At 52.9% G+C, this 14,600-nt stretch overlaps 1 protein-coding gene and 2 long non-coding RNA genes across 3 annotated transcripts in view; all 3 read right to left on the bottom strand.

The window, feature by feature from the left end:
• Positions 1–1,566: 1,566 nt before the first annotated feature.
• On the bottom strand, positions 1,567–5,117 carry LOC142363374 (uncharacterized). The gene is made up of 3 exons (XR_012765693.1): positions 5,043–5,117; positions 2,688–2,759; positions 1,567–1,677 (listed from the first exon to the last, which is right to left on the bottom strand). It is a non-coding gene; the product is annotated as an uncharacterized LOC142363374 (long non-coding RNA).
• A 6,093-nt stretch (positions 5,118–11,210) lies between these two features.
• Positions 11,211–12,435, bottom strand: LOC142363390 (uncharacterized). The gene is made up of 2 exons (XR_012765711.1): positions 12,314–12,435; positions 11,211–11,591 (listed from the first exon to the last, which is right to left on the bottom strand). It is a non-coding gene; the product is annotated as an uncharacterized LOC142363390 (long non-coding RNA).
• Positions 12,436–12,839: 404 nt separating this feature from the next.
• LOC142363351 (coiled-coil domain-containing protein 30-like) overlaps positions 12,840–14,600 on the bottom strand; it is a 31,231-nt gene continuing 29,470 nt past the window's right edge. The window contains 2 exon segments of the mRNA XM_075437282.1: positions 12,840–13,014; positions 14,118–14,239. Coding sequence (XP_075293397.1) covers positions 12,840–13,014; positions 14,118–14,239 — 297 coding nt within the window.

The raw sequence follows: 14,600 nt of genomic DNA, 5'->3' as shown, positions 1-14,600 counted from the left end.
AACAAAGTACAGTTTCAGCTTCTACATACTAAAAATGGTGGGTTTCTAACTTCTGTGCCAACAGTTAAACCTCATTCCTAAGGAATAAAGGTAATTTGCTTTTAGCTTAACAATGTGGTTGGTTGGAAGCAGTCTCAGTCTGGCTGCATTTTTTTTCTGTACAGAGAAAACAATACCTTACACTTCTCTGCAGATTTGTTGTGTCTATATATTTCTCTCTTTATATGTAATAAAAACATAGGTATACACACAAAAGTGTATGTATACATAGCGACCGAAAGAAGCAGTGTCCTAAAGCAAATACAATGTTATCTGGAATTAAAAAAAAGTAAACTGAGCAGTTCGAACTAAATTACATAATGTTTTTGCAGACCCAGAAACAGACTGTCCTGCAAATACAAGCTTAGAGATTACAGATGCGCTTAGATGCTATGCTAAGGAAGAACCAGCAACTTCTTTCAACGGAAGGAACAGAACTACATACTCAAATTTTTAAATCCTCAAATGTGAATAAATTATATTCAAGAAAGTAAGTTTTCAATATTATCATAAAGAGATGGGCATGGTACTGTCAGAGATACTTCTATTGATTTAAAAATACTCATTTTGATCCGAGAGACCAGCAAGACAGCTGCTGAGCTATCTGTGCTGGGGCAGCATACGTAATTATAGGCTGCCGGCAACCAATTACAGGCTGCTGAAGGACTGATATAAAGAATTGGAGTTAAGAACAGACACCAAATTTGTGCCAAATGACACTTTTTAATGGGAAACAGACTGTTGTGTTCATTCACTGTTGCCAATCTCGGTAAGGAACTATCTTGTTGATAAAGACTACTGCATTTAGAGAATCCTAAATTCATTACGTCAAACATTAATGGTAATGACAGTCACTTAAGAAAGCCAACACAAAATGAAAAGGAATAAGTTTATCTGCTACTGAGCAAATCAACGCAGACACAATAAAAAGCCAAAGAGGCAGAGAAGTATCAAAACATAAGCATAAATTAAAAATTGTTTAAAAATGGCTAGGTATTGGGGTTTAGACTAACTTATTTGTTGTCTTTAATAACAGTCCCTAGGAAAAGGTAGGAATGTTGCGTACTCTGTTTGCTCGCTTAAATGTGTGCAGACATTGGCCAGTAACAGCAAGCACCGAGCTGATCCTGCTCGCGTCTTTCAGGACTCTGCTGCAAGCCCTAAAGCACATACGCGGTGTGAGCCCGCGCAGCCCCCTCCGTTTGGCGAGGCATCGAACCCTTCCTGCACCGGAGGATGCTCTGAGAGCCGCCTTTTTTCAGGGCTGCAGTAACAGCAGCTGCCTTAAAGCACTCTTTGGATAACTATTCTGCCCATTTCCCAAACTCTATTACTCCATGAGTCACACAACGTCAGAACCGCAGCTCTGGAAAGACTTGCTGCAGAAAAAGAGAGGGGAAATCAGAGCGGCGAGGCAGGTGAAGGAGCGGGGTGGAACGTCCAGAGCCAGCCCGGGGGCTGTCGGCCACGCAGAGGCTCCTCGGTGCCGCAGGAGACCCGGCAGCGGGAGATGGGTACTCACCAAATCAAGGAACGCTTTCCTTTCCAAGTCAAGTGTTTGGACCCGTGCTCGCAGCGCCAGGATTTCCTTGTCCAGTCTGCTGTTGTGCTCCATGGCCTTCTGTAGCTCAGTTTTGTCTGTACAGAACAGGAAAAACACCTGGTCACCAGCCCTGGTCTGGACTTTGACCTCCATCAAGCTCAGAGAAGAATAAGGGTTCACAGGAATAAGGGTTCCAAAATTGCACTGCCCTTATGCACAGGTGTACGCGTGCGACAGCAGAGAGGGGAGTTCCCCAGACGTATGGGAACATCTGCTCTCATTCAAATGGTAGAGGTTTATGTTTCTGGAGATCCAGGCTCAATAGCAGTGCTCTGTTTATTACAGCGGTCCCTCCATAGTTATTCCAGAGACTCAGTTTACCTCTAGAACATGGAAAATGCCTCACCTCGGATATTTAGGTACGGGTTTCACAAACAGCTAGGGTAAGTTTTGAAAAGCCCAAACAGCCATATTTCTTATTTTCATCACAAATTTCATAATTTGCTGCAAGCCAAAACACAGTCACAGTTCATGTATCAGTGCTGTGCTAGCACCTATGTTTACGAAATGGCCAGTACAGTCAAAATTGTGGTTGTATACCAACCCTCCAAGCCTGAATCAACAAACATCTGCAACCATCACACCAGTTAATGCAGACTATCCCGTATTTCGAGTGCAAGAAATAGGAAAAGATGTATTAGGAGCAGACTGACAGAAATTTGTCCGCATATACACTGGTATCCTAATCCTAAGCAGAACTAGCAAGAAGACACTTTTCCTTATTGAAAAGATGAACAAAGATTTTTCCCTTTTCAGCTTCAGGCTGGGCACAGGAAATTTCAGCTTAAATTTGACTTTTATTCAGACAAAAATAAAAACATACCTTCTTTCTTGGTCCCAATCTGGCAAGAAAAAACAAAAACACAACCCCAAACCTCTGTTTCAAACAAGGATTTTGATATTGGATTTTCAGTTTTGTTATTTAAAATAAAAGGCAAGGAACGCCTCCTACCGAAGCGTTCATTTTGCTGAAGAGCCTGTTTGCCGCTGCAGAAAGCCTTGCTAAAATTCTGGATCTTCTCTGCGTGTTGACACCGTGACTTACCACTCGCTCTCCGCTCGCTCACCCCTTCCTCCCGGCGCTCGGGCGCTTGCAGGGCTGAGCACGGGGCCGGTTCTACAATGATAACAGAGTTTTGCTGTGTTTAGGTTTGGAAGGGACCTCTGTGGATCATCTAGTCAAACCCCCCTGCCAAAGAAGGGTCTGCTAGACCAGGCTGCACAGGACTGCGTCCAGGCAGGTCTTGAATATCTCCAGAGAAGGAGACTCCACAGCCTCCCTGGGCAGCCTGGGCCAGGGCTCCGTCACCCTCAGAGGGAAGAAGATCTTCCTCATGTTCAGACGGAACTTCCTCTGCTTCAGTTTGTGCCCGTTGCCCCTTGTCCTGTCACCGGGCACCACTGGAAAGCGTCTGGCCCCGTCCTCCTGACAATCACCCTGCAGATATTTAGAGGCATTTCTAAGGTCCCCTCGCAGCCTTCTCTTCTTCAGGCTGAACAAGCCCAGCTCTCTCAGCCTCTCCTCGTAGGAGAGAAGCTCCAGTCCCCTCATCATCCTCGTAGCCCTCCACTGGACTCTCTCCAGTAGCTCCTCATCTCTCTTGAACTGGACACAGCACTGCAGATGGGGCCTCACTAGGGCAGTGTAGAAGGGAAGGAGAACCTCCCTGGACCTGCTGGCCACATTTCTCCTAATACACCCCAGGAGACCATTGGCCTTCTTGGCAGCCAGGGCACACTGCTGGCTCATGGTCAACCTGTCGTCCACCAGGCCACCTAGGTCCCTCTCCACAGAGCTGCTCTCCAGCAGCTCAGCCCCAAGCCTGTACTGGTGCCTGGGGTTGTTCCTCCTCAGGTGCAGGACCCTGCATTTGCCCTTGTTGAACCTTATCAGGTTCCTCTCTGCTCAACTTTCCAGCCTGTCCAGGTCACGCTGAATGGCAGCACAGCCTGACGGTGTATCCATCACTCCTCCCAGTTTGGTGTCATTAGCAAACTTGCTGAGGGTACACTGTAGCTCTTCATCCAGGTCATTGATGAAGAAGTTAAACAAGCCTGGGCCCAGTACTGACCCCTGGGGGACACCACTAGTGACCGGCCTCCAACTAGACTCAGCACCGCCGATGACAACCCTCTGAGTTCTGCCATTCAGCCAGTTCCCAGTCCACCTCACCGACCACTCATCCAGCCCACACTTCCTGAGCTACCCTAGGAGGATGTTCTGGGAGACCGTGTCGAAAGTCTTGCTGAAGTCTAGGTAGACAACATCCACGGCTCTCTCCTCATCTACCCAGCCAGTCATGCCATCGTAAAAAGCTATCAGATTGGTCAGGCATGATTTCCCCTTGGTGAATCCATGCTGACTACTCCTGATAACCTTCTTTTCCTCCACTGAATCAGTGTCCCCGAGTTGAGGCTCTCTGCCCAGCCAAGGTCAGCCCAGTGCAGTGTCCCTGCGGGCAGGGACAGAGGACGGGCCATCCCCCAGCGTCATGACGGGGCGCTCAGTGCCCAGGGAGGGACTGCAGCTCCCAGCATACCCCGGGGCATGGGGAGAGGGACTGCAGCTTCCAGCATGCCTCTGGGTCGGGGACTACAGCTCCCAGCATCCCCCGGGCCCTGCCCAGGCCCCGGGCCCCGCCCACGCCCAGCCCAGGCCCCGGGCCCTCTTCCAGGCCGCTCTCCATGGAGCCCCCGCACTGCACGAGCCCCAGGCCCCCGGCCCCGCAGCAGGGAGCAGCTCCAGGCAGGGCTCGGCCCCCCCGGCCCCAGGGAGAGCCCCCGGGGACGCCCGCCCTGCCTGGGACTGGCACCGGGCCTCCCCCAGACCCCCCTAGCCGGCCCCCGGCCTGACCCCCGGCCCCCACACCCACGCTGAGGAGAGTCCCGCAGGCCGAGCCGGCCTCCCCTGGGCCGGGACGGTGACCGTCGCCCCTCCAGCAGCGCGGAGACGCCCTCGCTGGGGAGGCAGGCAGGGGACAGCCAACCCAAATGGCATCTGCTTACACTTCAGAGCCCTGAGGCCCCTTTGCCCTCAAGTGCCCCATTTTCCCAGGAAGCTCAGCAGAGGGCTTTTCTGGAGCACAAGGTTTTGCACCAGCTTCTGCCTTCCTCCCCACCAAAGCACAGGATCGTCTGTCTTTGAGCAGACAAAGCTCCGCTATCGAAGCCAGGCCAAGGAATTCTCTCAGCACAGCACGGGTCCATCCTTCCCAGGTGGACATAGGTAGAATTTGTCCTGCCAGAACACCTTCTGTGCCCACCCACCTTATGCAGACAAAGCCTCAAAAGCAAATCAGCGCTTTGGGAGCTCAAGACTCCAGAGGAACAAGGGTCCTGAAATTGGTTCAATTCTTCAAGCCCACCTGACCACTGAAGAGCCACATCTGGAGCTGCTTACCTGAGCCCGATGGGTTTCCGCTCTGTGCCCTGGTCTGGCCCTGACTCTCTGCCTTGCCACTGAAGCATCTGCACCGCGGCTCCTGAGGGCTCTTAGCAACAGCTTCTGCTAACATCTCATTAGCCCTGTGAAAAAGGCAGGAGCATGCAAGAACGGCTGTTACTCATCGTGGCACAAAGGTGTTCCCCAAGGGTGATGCTACACTGTTGGACTCATGCACACAGACTTCCCAGCCACCCAAAGGTACTGCTTCTCAGGCTCTTCTGAGCAACCTGTCTTATATCTTCCCTTGTAGGACCTTTCCTAGAAGGTGGTAGGGACTGCAGGCTCCCTCCCTCCCCCTGCTGTAAACTCCAACCGACGATGCACCGCCATAACGGCAGCTGAACAAAGTCCTGTTGCCTCACAGGCTCCTCTTGTGTCCCCTCTGCCTTTCCAAGTGTGTCTATCCTAAGGTGGAGCAGAAGAGCAGCAGAAATGAAGCTCCTCTTTTCCACCACCATGCAGCAAGGAGAGACGGCTACAGAAAACTGTTTGAAGAAAAAGAACCAAAATGTCCTGCAGACAGGCCTGATTCGTTGTGTTACTTCAGGGTCAGTAAAGAGAAAGGCAAACAGGCCTCCGTAATGGGAGAGCCCAAGGTGTGCTCTTCTGAGAAGTACGCCGTCTTGAGCGTACGCATCCTGCTGACCAGATCCAAGAAAGGGAAGTGGGGTGGAAAAGCCACGAAGAAGAGGGTCATATTCCCATAACGTGGGGGAAAAACAGAAGACATTTCGACTTACATTTTTAATGTCTTTGTAAAGCACCTTCTAATTTTCTGGTCCACCAGATAACATTTCTCCCAACTTTTTAGTTCAGCCTGCGCACATGCCAGTTGCAGTGCGCTCTTCTCCTGCAAGCTCTGTGCTCTCTCCAGCTCCGATTCCAGAGCGCTCAGTCTCTGCTCCAGCAGTTTTCTCCAGGAGGCGTCAGTGGGGCAGATCTCCTCTCTTCTGGCTTGAGTGGCTGCCTGTGTCTAAAGCAGAAGGCGCAACTTCAAGAAACAGGAAGAAAAAGACAACGCCTCCGGCTCTCAAAAAGCCTGCTCTTCCTGCCATTTGTACACAAAAGCTAGTATTAAACAGCCTACAGCACTGCATGGACAGGGAGAAGGAAAAGGCGGCATCTTTCTCATGCACACAGGTCCCACCACATGCACAGAGGCACTTTGACGCAGCCTTTTGCAGCTCCCCAGCTTCCCTACGGGAAAGGCAAACCCACAGCACCAACAAGGAGAGCCGGATGCCCAAGACCAAACACCTAAAACGCCATCGCCACCACCACGACTGAACAGAACGCGGGCTACAGATGCAAATGGTACATAAACTGACCTGCAAAAGTGGCCTGAGATGCTGCTTCTGTCCCGTTTCTGCCTGTGCTCGCTGTTCACGCTGTTCTCCAGAAAGCGCTGCTGCCGTACGAGCCACGCCAGCAGTCGCCAAGCCGTGCGGCACAAGAGGAGCCACCAGCCCTCGCAGCTGCTGGTTTGCAGGTGCGAGCTGCAGAGATGTTTCACGCTCCAACTCCAGCTGCGCGGAGAGTTCACACATCTGGATGCAGGGAATAAACAATCTGTCTTAGGCAAAGGGCTCTCAAATCTCCGCCAAACTCAATCACATGGCCACAACCTCTGCACGGTGTCGGAACAGAAGCCAGTCTCCAAAGAGCACGGCCACCTCGTTCTTCCCCACCCAGGTGCTGTCCCAAGCTCACTGCCTTCCCATAGCCTTGCAACGAGCTCCCTGAAGAGCCAGCTGACTTTTTCAAGGTGAGAGGGGAGGAGGCAGCGAGGAGAAAGGAGCTAAAAGCACCCTCGAGCCTGGACAACTGTTGTTAGTGATGCGGAAGCTCATAACGTCCTCAGAGAAGTCGCTCCTGTATTTGTTCCCAAATTATTTTCTTGTCTGGCACTCTTTGAAGCAATGGAACAGCTTCCTCCATACTCACAGGTTTAGAGACTTTGCATACCTTGGCCTTAGCCTTGTCCAAGTCCTCTTGCAAGTGGGAGTTTTCCTCCTTCAGGTAATCGCGTTGGAGTGTGGAAGCTTTCAGTGACATTTCTGCTATCCACTGCTTTCTTGAAGCATCAGTGAGCTCTTCTTGCAGCCGTCCCACTGTTCTCTAGGGAAACAATGTCACAGGAGGACAGAGAAAAAGGTAAGAAGCCAAAATCTGTCTTTTGACTTGCAGTTACTAGATAATATACCGAGATCGGTTCTCTAAGTGCATCGCAAAGCAGAGCAGCCTCATCCCCTGGAAGAAGGCGGCATCTGCACAGCTGACGGTATCTAGCCATCCTTAGCAAGTGAAGACAACTGCAGAAATGCCATCTCTGAAGGAAGATTTCTGTTTCCAGCACATTCTGCTGGGAAGATGTGGAGACTGTATCTACGTATGTGTCTATAAGCACGTCTCAAGGCTTGCTGGCACCTTCCGCAATTCCAACAAAACCAGAACCAGCTCGAGTGATGGACTCCCACGCACGTAGCTTACACCTGCTGACTTTCCGGAGCACCAGACAGCCTTGGGAACTGCTCTGCTTTCAGTCATTCCTGCTCAGTGATCATCTCACCTCTTTTTCTACTTTGTCCGCCTCGCATGTAAAGGCATCGCTCACCTTATGTTCTTGGGCGGTCTTGTTCCGCACCTCTCCCAGCTGCTGACACAGGAAAATGTTTTCACTCTGGAGCTGGGACAGTTGTTCCTGCAGCCCTTCTGCCTGCTTGATGGCATCTTTTCTCTCTTGAGCGTTCTTTGGGGGTAGAGCGTGCTGCTCCTTTGCCTGCCTCCGGGCCTGATGTAATTCTCTTTCTGCTCTATCTAGAGCCAGTGTCTTCTCCCGGAGAGTTTCTTTCAGTTGCTCCACTTCCTGCTCCAGCCTGCCAGCTTTTCTTTTGGCTTTGTTCAGCTGCTGACACAAGCTCTTGTTGGTTTCCAGCACCTCAGAGATGTGCGCGTGCACAGTGAGCCGGACGTCACATGCTCTCAGAATCTCTTGCACATCAGCACTTTCTGGTGTCCCAGGACTTCCGAGTCTCCGGTGGCAAAGAGACGAATCCAACTCTGGGGTCAGTATTTGGGCTGTGATGTTTCCTGTCTGCTCAAAGGGAAAGAATAAAAATGGACAGAACTTAGGAAATCAGCTCAAAACAGGAGACAGCGGCAGCATGTCACAGACCCAGAAGAGGACTGTCACCAACTTGATGTCGGATGAGAAAAGAGTTTCCAAGAACCCTGCCTTTGGCATTACTCATGGAAAAGTCTTCTTCTGCATTAGGGTGTGATAGAAGCCTAAAAGGAGTCTCCAATGTAAAGCCTTGGGGTTTACATACCTCCCCCTCAGAGCTTTTGCCCTCCTCGATGGCTTCTTCATCAGCTGGCGACTCACGGCCGGCAGACTCCCAGTATACGGCAGGCTCATCTACATTAAAACCACACATTTTTGGAACCACAGTGAGCTAATACAGCTCCTTGGTGCCTAGAGCGCTTCCCGAATCATCGTGCTTCCCGAGACAATCTTAGCACAAACACACGTCCCAAACCCATGAAATCCTAGCGAGCGACCTGTCACAACGCGGATGCAAAATGCATCTCTTCTCCTGCTTGGGAGTTCGTCTCCTCGAGCGCATGCGCCTGTGCCATGTGCCAGGGACATCACTCGAAGTGACGAGAAAGGAGCCAAAAAGGAAGCAGTGTCTCGAGAATTCTGCTTCCCAGGGACAACACCCGGCAGAGCATTTGTTCCCGGATCACAAGCAACCCCTCCACGCCGTTTCCAAACACCCTGTCTCCCTGGCAGCCCACCAAAAGGGCAGGCGACAGCCCTTTTCCCCATCGCCTCCTCCGCGCTGGAGAGTCCTACCTGCTCTCCCCAGAGCGCGTGCACGCCGCCTAGCTCCAGCAGCTGCTGCCCTGCGGCGAGCGCTGGGTGCTGACACCCCTTTTGCATGGCCTGGAGCAGCTCCTCCCTCGTTTTCCTGTTCCCTGGGGACTGCAGGGCACACGCTGGGTCTGGGCCTGGAAAGACAGACAGCACAACCTCTTGGACTCACCGCAAGAACAACGGCCCTTTCCATCTTTCCCTCCCTTGGGAACCAACACGCCCAGGCACGAAGCGAAGCCCCAGGGCAGGAGAACAGCCCAGGAGTTTCCCAAAGAGTTCCCGCCTGCCTGCGCCCGTTACCTCTCATCCTTCTCCCGGCAGTTGTTGTCACCAACAGCCGCCTGCTTCTTCACCGGCAGCGGCGCTGGGGCCAAGCCCCCGGTGGTGGACATGCAGTGCTGCTTGTTCCAGAGCTCCTGCAAGATCTCCTTGTCAGCGATGCTTCCGAAGGACACATGCTGCTTCTGTGCCCTCCTCCTGCACAGGAACCGCCAGATGCTCTTCATGGCCCAGCAGGAATGGGCACCGCACTGCCTTGCCTCTCACCGACGAGCGGTGGCAGGCACGATTGGGTGGGCGCTGCCGGGTGCCGGCTGCCAGCAGAGGAGCCGAGCCCTGAGGAGCGGCAGGGCACAGGCAACTGCCTCCGGGCTGAGCCCACCACCAGCAGCAACGGCAGCACCAGCACAGCACCACTGGCACAGCACCAGAAGCACCAGTACAGCAGCACCAACACCAGCACAGCACCACCAGCACAGCACCACTACCAACAGCACAGCACCAGCACAGCACCAGCAGCACCAGCACAGCACCAGCAGCACCGCCAGGTACTGTGTGTGCAGGGTCTGCGCCAGCGCCCCAGGTCTAGCGAACGCGTGTGCTGACATCATGAACGGCTCAGTGACATCATAAGGTGCTGGGAACTGGGCGGTGCTGGGGGCAGAGGCCGGCGGGGCAGACGTGCCCGTGTGCTCAGCACCTTTCTGCACACACCCAGGCCATGTGGCCAAGGGAAACGGCCCCTGACGCACGGTGTCCAGGGCCACGGGCTTGCCCAAGGCCACCTCTCCAAGGCTCCCAGCTCCCTGCGCGCTCGGGGCACCCACCGTCCTCCTCTCCTCTCCCAGCCCCTCTGAGGCACTCGCCTGCCTGCCTGGGAGACACATGGGCTCGGCAGGGCAGGCTCTGGCCGCCAAGGTTCCCTGCAAGCACGAGAGGCGGTGGCTGGACACCCCGTGTGCCATTTTGGGCTTCCTGGGCTCTGGCTGTGTGTTCTGGGGCACCGTGGACCCCTCGGGGCACCCCTCTCTGCAGCCCTGGGTGTCCCTTGGAGGGCACCCCAAGCCCCCGCTGTCCACTGTGGGATGCCCCTGTGCCTCACTTTTGCTTGCTGGTCTGCCCGGTCCCCCTCAGCGTGCCGTTTGGGGTGCTCCGAGACCCTCGTTCAGCCCTCTGGGCTTTCCCTGCACGTTCCTCTCTGGCTTTGGATGCTGCCTCAGGCCATGGCTCTGCCTTTCAGGGTGCCCCAGGCCCCTGTTGTGTGAATTGCAGTGCTCTCCTGGGCAACGGGTGTGCCATTCCCCTGGCCGAGCACCCCAAACGATGCCGTTCTGAGCACCCCAAGGCCCCTCGGAGTGCATTTTCGGCTCCCCCAGCTCCTTGGCGTGCCTTTGGGTGCCTCTGCAGGCCCCGCAGTGTGCTTTCTGCTGCACCCCATCTCCCCTGGTGTGCCTTTCACTACGCCCCAGGGCAATCGGTGTGCCTTTTGGGGCGTCCCTGGGCTCGGTGCGTCCCTGGACGCAGGACTCCCGGGGGGTCTCACCACAGCGGGGCAGAGGGACACAGTCACCTCCCTTGCCCTGCTGCCCACGCTGCTGGGGATGCAGCCCGGGATGCGGTTGCCTTCTGGGCTGCGAGCGCATATCGCCGGCTCGTGTCCAGCTTTTCATCCCCCGGCACCCCCAAGTCCTTCTCGGCAGGGCTGCTCTCCACCCCTTCATCCCCAGCCTGGATTTATGCGTGCGATTGCACCCGCCCCTTGCACTTGGCCTTTTTCAACTTTTGGCAGCTTGTTGCTTTACTAAGCTTTTTGCTGCTTTACGAAGCTTGCATTTGTTGACTGGACAAGTAATTAGGGCTCCGGGGAAGATATGCTTCACCCCACCCCTCTTCCATTTGACTGAGTTTGTCTACAAATTCCAGCCTCCACGTGGCTCTGGGATCACACACACACACACTTGCTGTTGGGTAAGTTGAAAAAAAGCTGTTGAATAATTTAGGTGAAATATATCACAGAAATCACCAGGTCAGTCCATTTGGCAATTCTTCCCCTGCAGTCCTTCTCATCCCATGGCAACAGGAACCCAAAACCTTGCAGTCCAGCTAATATTTTATAAACATTTCTCCCGGTTTAGAAGTTCTCAGAGCTGACACTCTGACTCTCCTCCTGCAGCTGGGAGGCTGTGGTATCTCCAGGCGAAGCAACATTTAAGTACCCAATCTCAGAAGGTTGAGAGGGGGATAAGGAAAAGGGTGAGTCTTGGCTTTCAGCTTCTCCTTCAGGCTTCATGTCTGGCATGGCCTTCACGGTGCTGAGAAAGTCTGGCGGTTCTCTTGACGGGAAGCTGAAAACAAATTTCCTCTCTTAAGTCATTCTGCAAACTTCATCTGACCCTCCATCACCTGCCACAGTCCCAACACTCCTCCCAACGTCTCTGCGAGGCAGTGCAGGGCGATGGTCAATGCCTTTCGCTTGGACTGAGTCTCCGCTACTCCTCCTCCAGCCAAGCAGCTGATGGCCCTCATCTACCCCAGAACCTACTCACAGAGTCTCCGTCACCATCCATAGCACCCAAAGGCTGTAACCAAGCCCACTGTGCTGGGTCTCCAGCAAGCAGACAGCAGAGCTATAGAGTCTCTCTGCCTTCCCCTTGCCCATTCTGGCACACATCATGGTTCTCCTGGCTATACCGGTGGAGGAACAGCTCAAGCTCCCCTCCTGCCCCATAGCCTGGGATGTGGGTCACACAGCTCTGGCCAGCAGTGGTCCTCTAAGCCTTGTAACCTCTTGTGTAAAGACACTCCTCCAAAACCACTGTGCACCAAGCTCATTTTTAAATCCCTGAGATTCAGTGTTCCCTGATACATTTGGAAAATTTTAATTCTCCATCCCATTAGTTTCAGAGTCTTTTTAATACCACTCTCCCTTCAATTTGACCAAAGGAAAAAAAAATTTTAAAAAGACCCTTGGAGGTGAAAGCACAGGGTGGAGCAGCCGTAACGCTCAACTTCTCCCTCACCACATGCACAGAGGCATTCCCCGCCGCCTCCTTTTACCCCAAAGTACCTGGTACGGGGAGATGGCAACACCTTACTCTGTGGCTGGTGTTCGGAGAAGTTAACACTCTTCGAGTCCTGGAAGGAGGAACGGAGACTTTCAGAGGGGAAAGTGCGTGTCAGACCCCAAATTTCAACATACGGTCTTGGTCTGCAAAGTGCCCCCAGCTCCACTGCCAGGTCTCCCCAGGACTCCAGCCCCACAGAGGTACTAATCCTAGATCTGTCCTTTGGGTCTGAATTCAAACTGAAAAAAAAACCTCTAACTAGCCCAGGTGAAACAAACAAAAAGAAAGAAAACCCAGGAGAACACACAGACAGCTCTTGCTGCCAGGCCCCAAACAGCACTTTCATCCTTCACAGCTCATTTCCAACCAAACTGGGCTCCCTCCCAATTTCAAAATGTACCAATAAACTTCCAAATCCACCTCTTTTACCTGAAGAGTTGTTGAAACACATTCTTTCACTTTCCTGGATTTTCCTCCATTTCTCCCCGCAAAGTTCTTCCCTAACTTAGTCGGTCCAAGCCTGAGTTTTTAGGGAAGGCACATCTTCCTTCCCTTCAACATCGTCAAGATTACAGGTTTTGACTCGCTGAGCTCATTTTCAAGCTGCTTAATTCTGCTGCCCCTTTGTTTCACCTCGTGGATAAAGGTCTCCTTGGCTCTGCGGATCTTGTCTTTGTGGCGGAGCTGCATTTCGTTATATTTCCTGAGGAGGCAGAGACAAAGCGTCAGGCTGTGAAATGCCTTTGTGTTCTGGGTCAAGATCAAGGCAGGACATGTCCTGTATTTCTTCAGGCTCTCCAAAGCCTGGAGTGCGAGCCTCAGCCATCTACGCAGCTCCTTTTGGCTGCACAGCTAAAGGCAGAATGAGCACGCTGACTTTCTGGACTACGTCTTTCACTGATCAGTTCGGGGTTTTTTTGTTGTTGTTGCAAAAGTTTATATCGTGAAGTGTCACCCAAATGGAAACTGACTGAAGGACCAAAAGCATTCCCAAAACTGACTCCCAGCTTTACAAATCCTTGTGCTCACCACTCTCAGCTTTTTATACCAAACAGAGTTATAAATTCACCAAAATTGGAAGTAACGGGGAAAGGGCAAGCTCTTTATCTGGGTGGGGAGGTGGGTGGATAAGGGAAATTACTCGTGTATGAGGGAAAAAGACTGAAAAAGAAGAATCCTACACGGCAAGGGTCAGGCAAACAGGCTGCAGAAAGAGCTACTTCAGTGGGCACTTCTTAGAGCTGCGACACTGGGGTTAAATATCTGTCTCTACTGAGACTTGTGATCATTGCTCATCCCCTCTAAAGTGTCCCATTTAGGCAGTGTTCTTGTTTATTTTTATCCAGCTGGGACAGAAGGGAAAATAACGTCAAAAAAAGAAAAAAAAAGAAAAATCTCTACCACATAACAGACATTTGCCCACGTTTGCTCAAAACTCATGACAAAAAGGCTACTGTGCTTCAAATTAGATCAAAAGCGCTCTGGGGAGAAACGAGCAGCTCCACAGGGCGTCTCCGCCGGTGCCAGACCGTGAGCAGCAGTGCCCGCAGCCCTCCCTGGGCACCCCTTCGCTTTCTGCGCTGTCTTCAGCTGCCAAGGAGAACACGACGGCAGACGCGTGACGCCTAACACAACTGCACGCGGGGCGTCGGGCTAAGGCAGACCTCCCGGTGCTAAATGCCTCGAACAGGAGAGACAAGAAAGGCTACAGGGCAGTCGAATCCAGTGTCATGGCCAGGCACCCGAACGGCGGGTCCTGGGTGGGTTTTTTTGTGCCGACACATCCCCTGCCGCTTCAGCCGGTACCTGACACACAGATCCTTCTGGTTCAGGAGACGGACTCCTTCCTCGTAAAGGGCTTTGTTTTCATCCTTCAGCAGTGAAAGTTGCTCTGAAAGCTTCTGGTTCTCCTTCTGACACTGGAGGTGCTGAAAAACATCTATTTTTTATTTGTGTGCCTGTGTCCTCAGCTGTAGGGGTCCCTCTGCCTCTTGTCAGTCTGGTCTCCAAAGCTTCTCTTCATAAATCCTACTGGTTCCCACCACAGATAACACCCACCCATTCTGCCTCCCAAGGCCACTGCCTCCTCCCCTTACAGAAGGGAGAGCGGGGACTTCTGTGCTGCTAGGGGGGCTTCCACAGGGCACGGCGAGGCAATGTGTCCTCCCACTGCCAAGATTTTCCTGCAAAAACCTCCACGCTCTGCAAGGAAAGGGGAAGAAGCCACCAAGTCTTCCTCGTCTGCCCTCAGAGCTGCATTCCCAGGAAGCCTACACGAGACGGGATGGT

Source organism: Opisthocomus hoazin, chromosome 16, assembly GCF_030867145.1.
Source record: "Opisthocomus hoazin isolate bOpiHoa1 chromosome 16, bOpiHoa1.hap1, whole genome shotgun sequence".
Taxonomy (NCBI): Eukaryota; Metazoa; Chordata; class Aves; order Opisthocomiformes; family Opisthocomidae; genus Opisthocomus; species Opisthocomus hoazin.
Note: the sequence above shows the minus strand (reverse complement) of the source record. Positions and strands in the feature narration are given on the sequence as shown.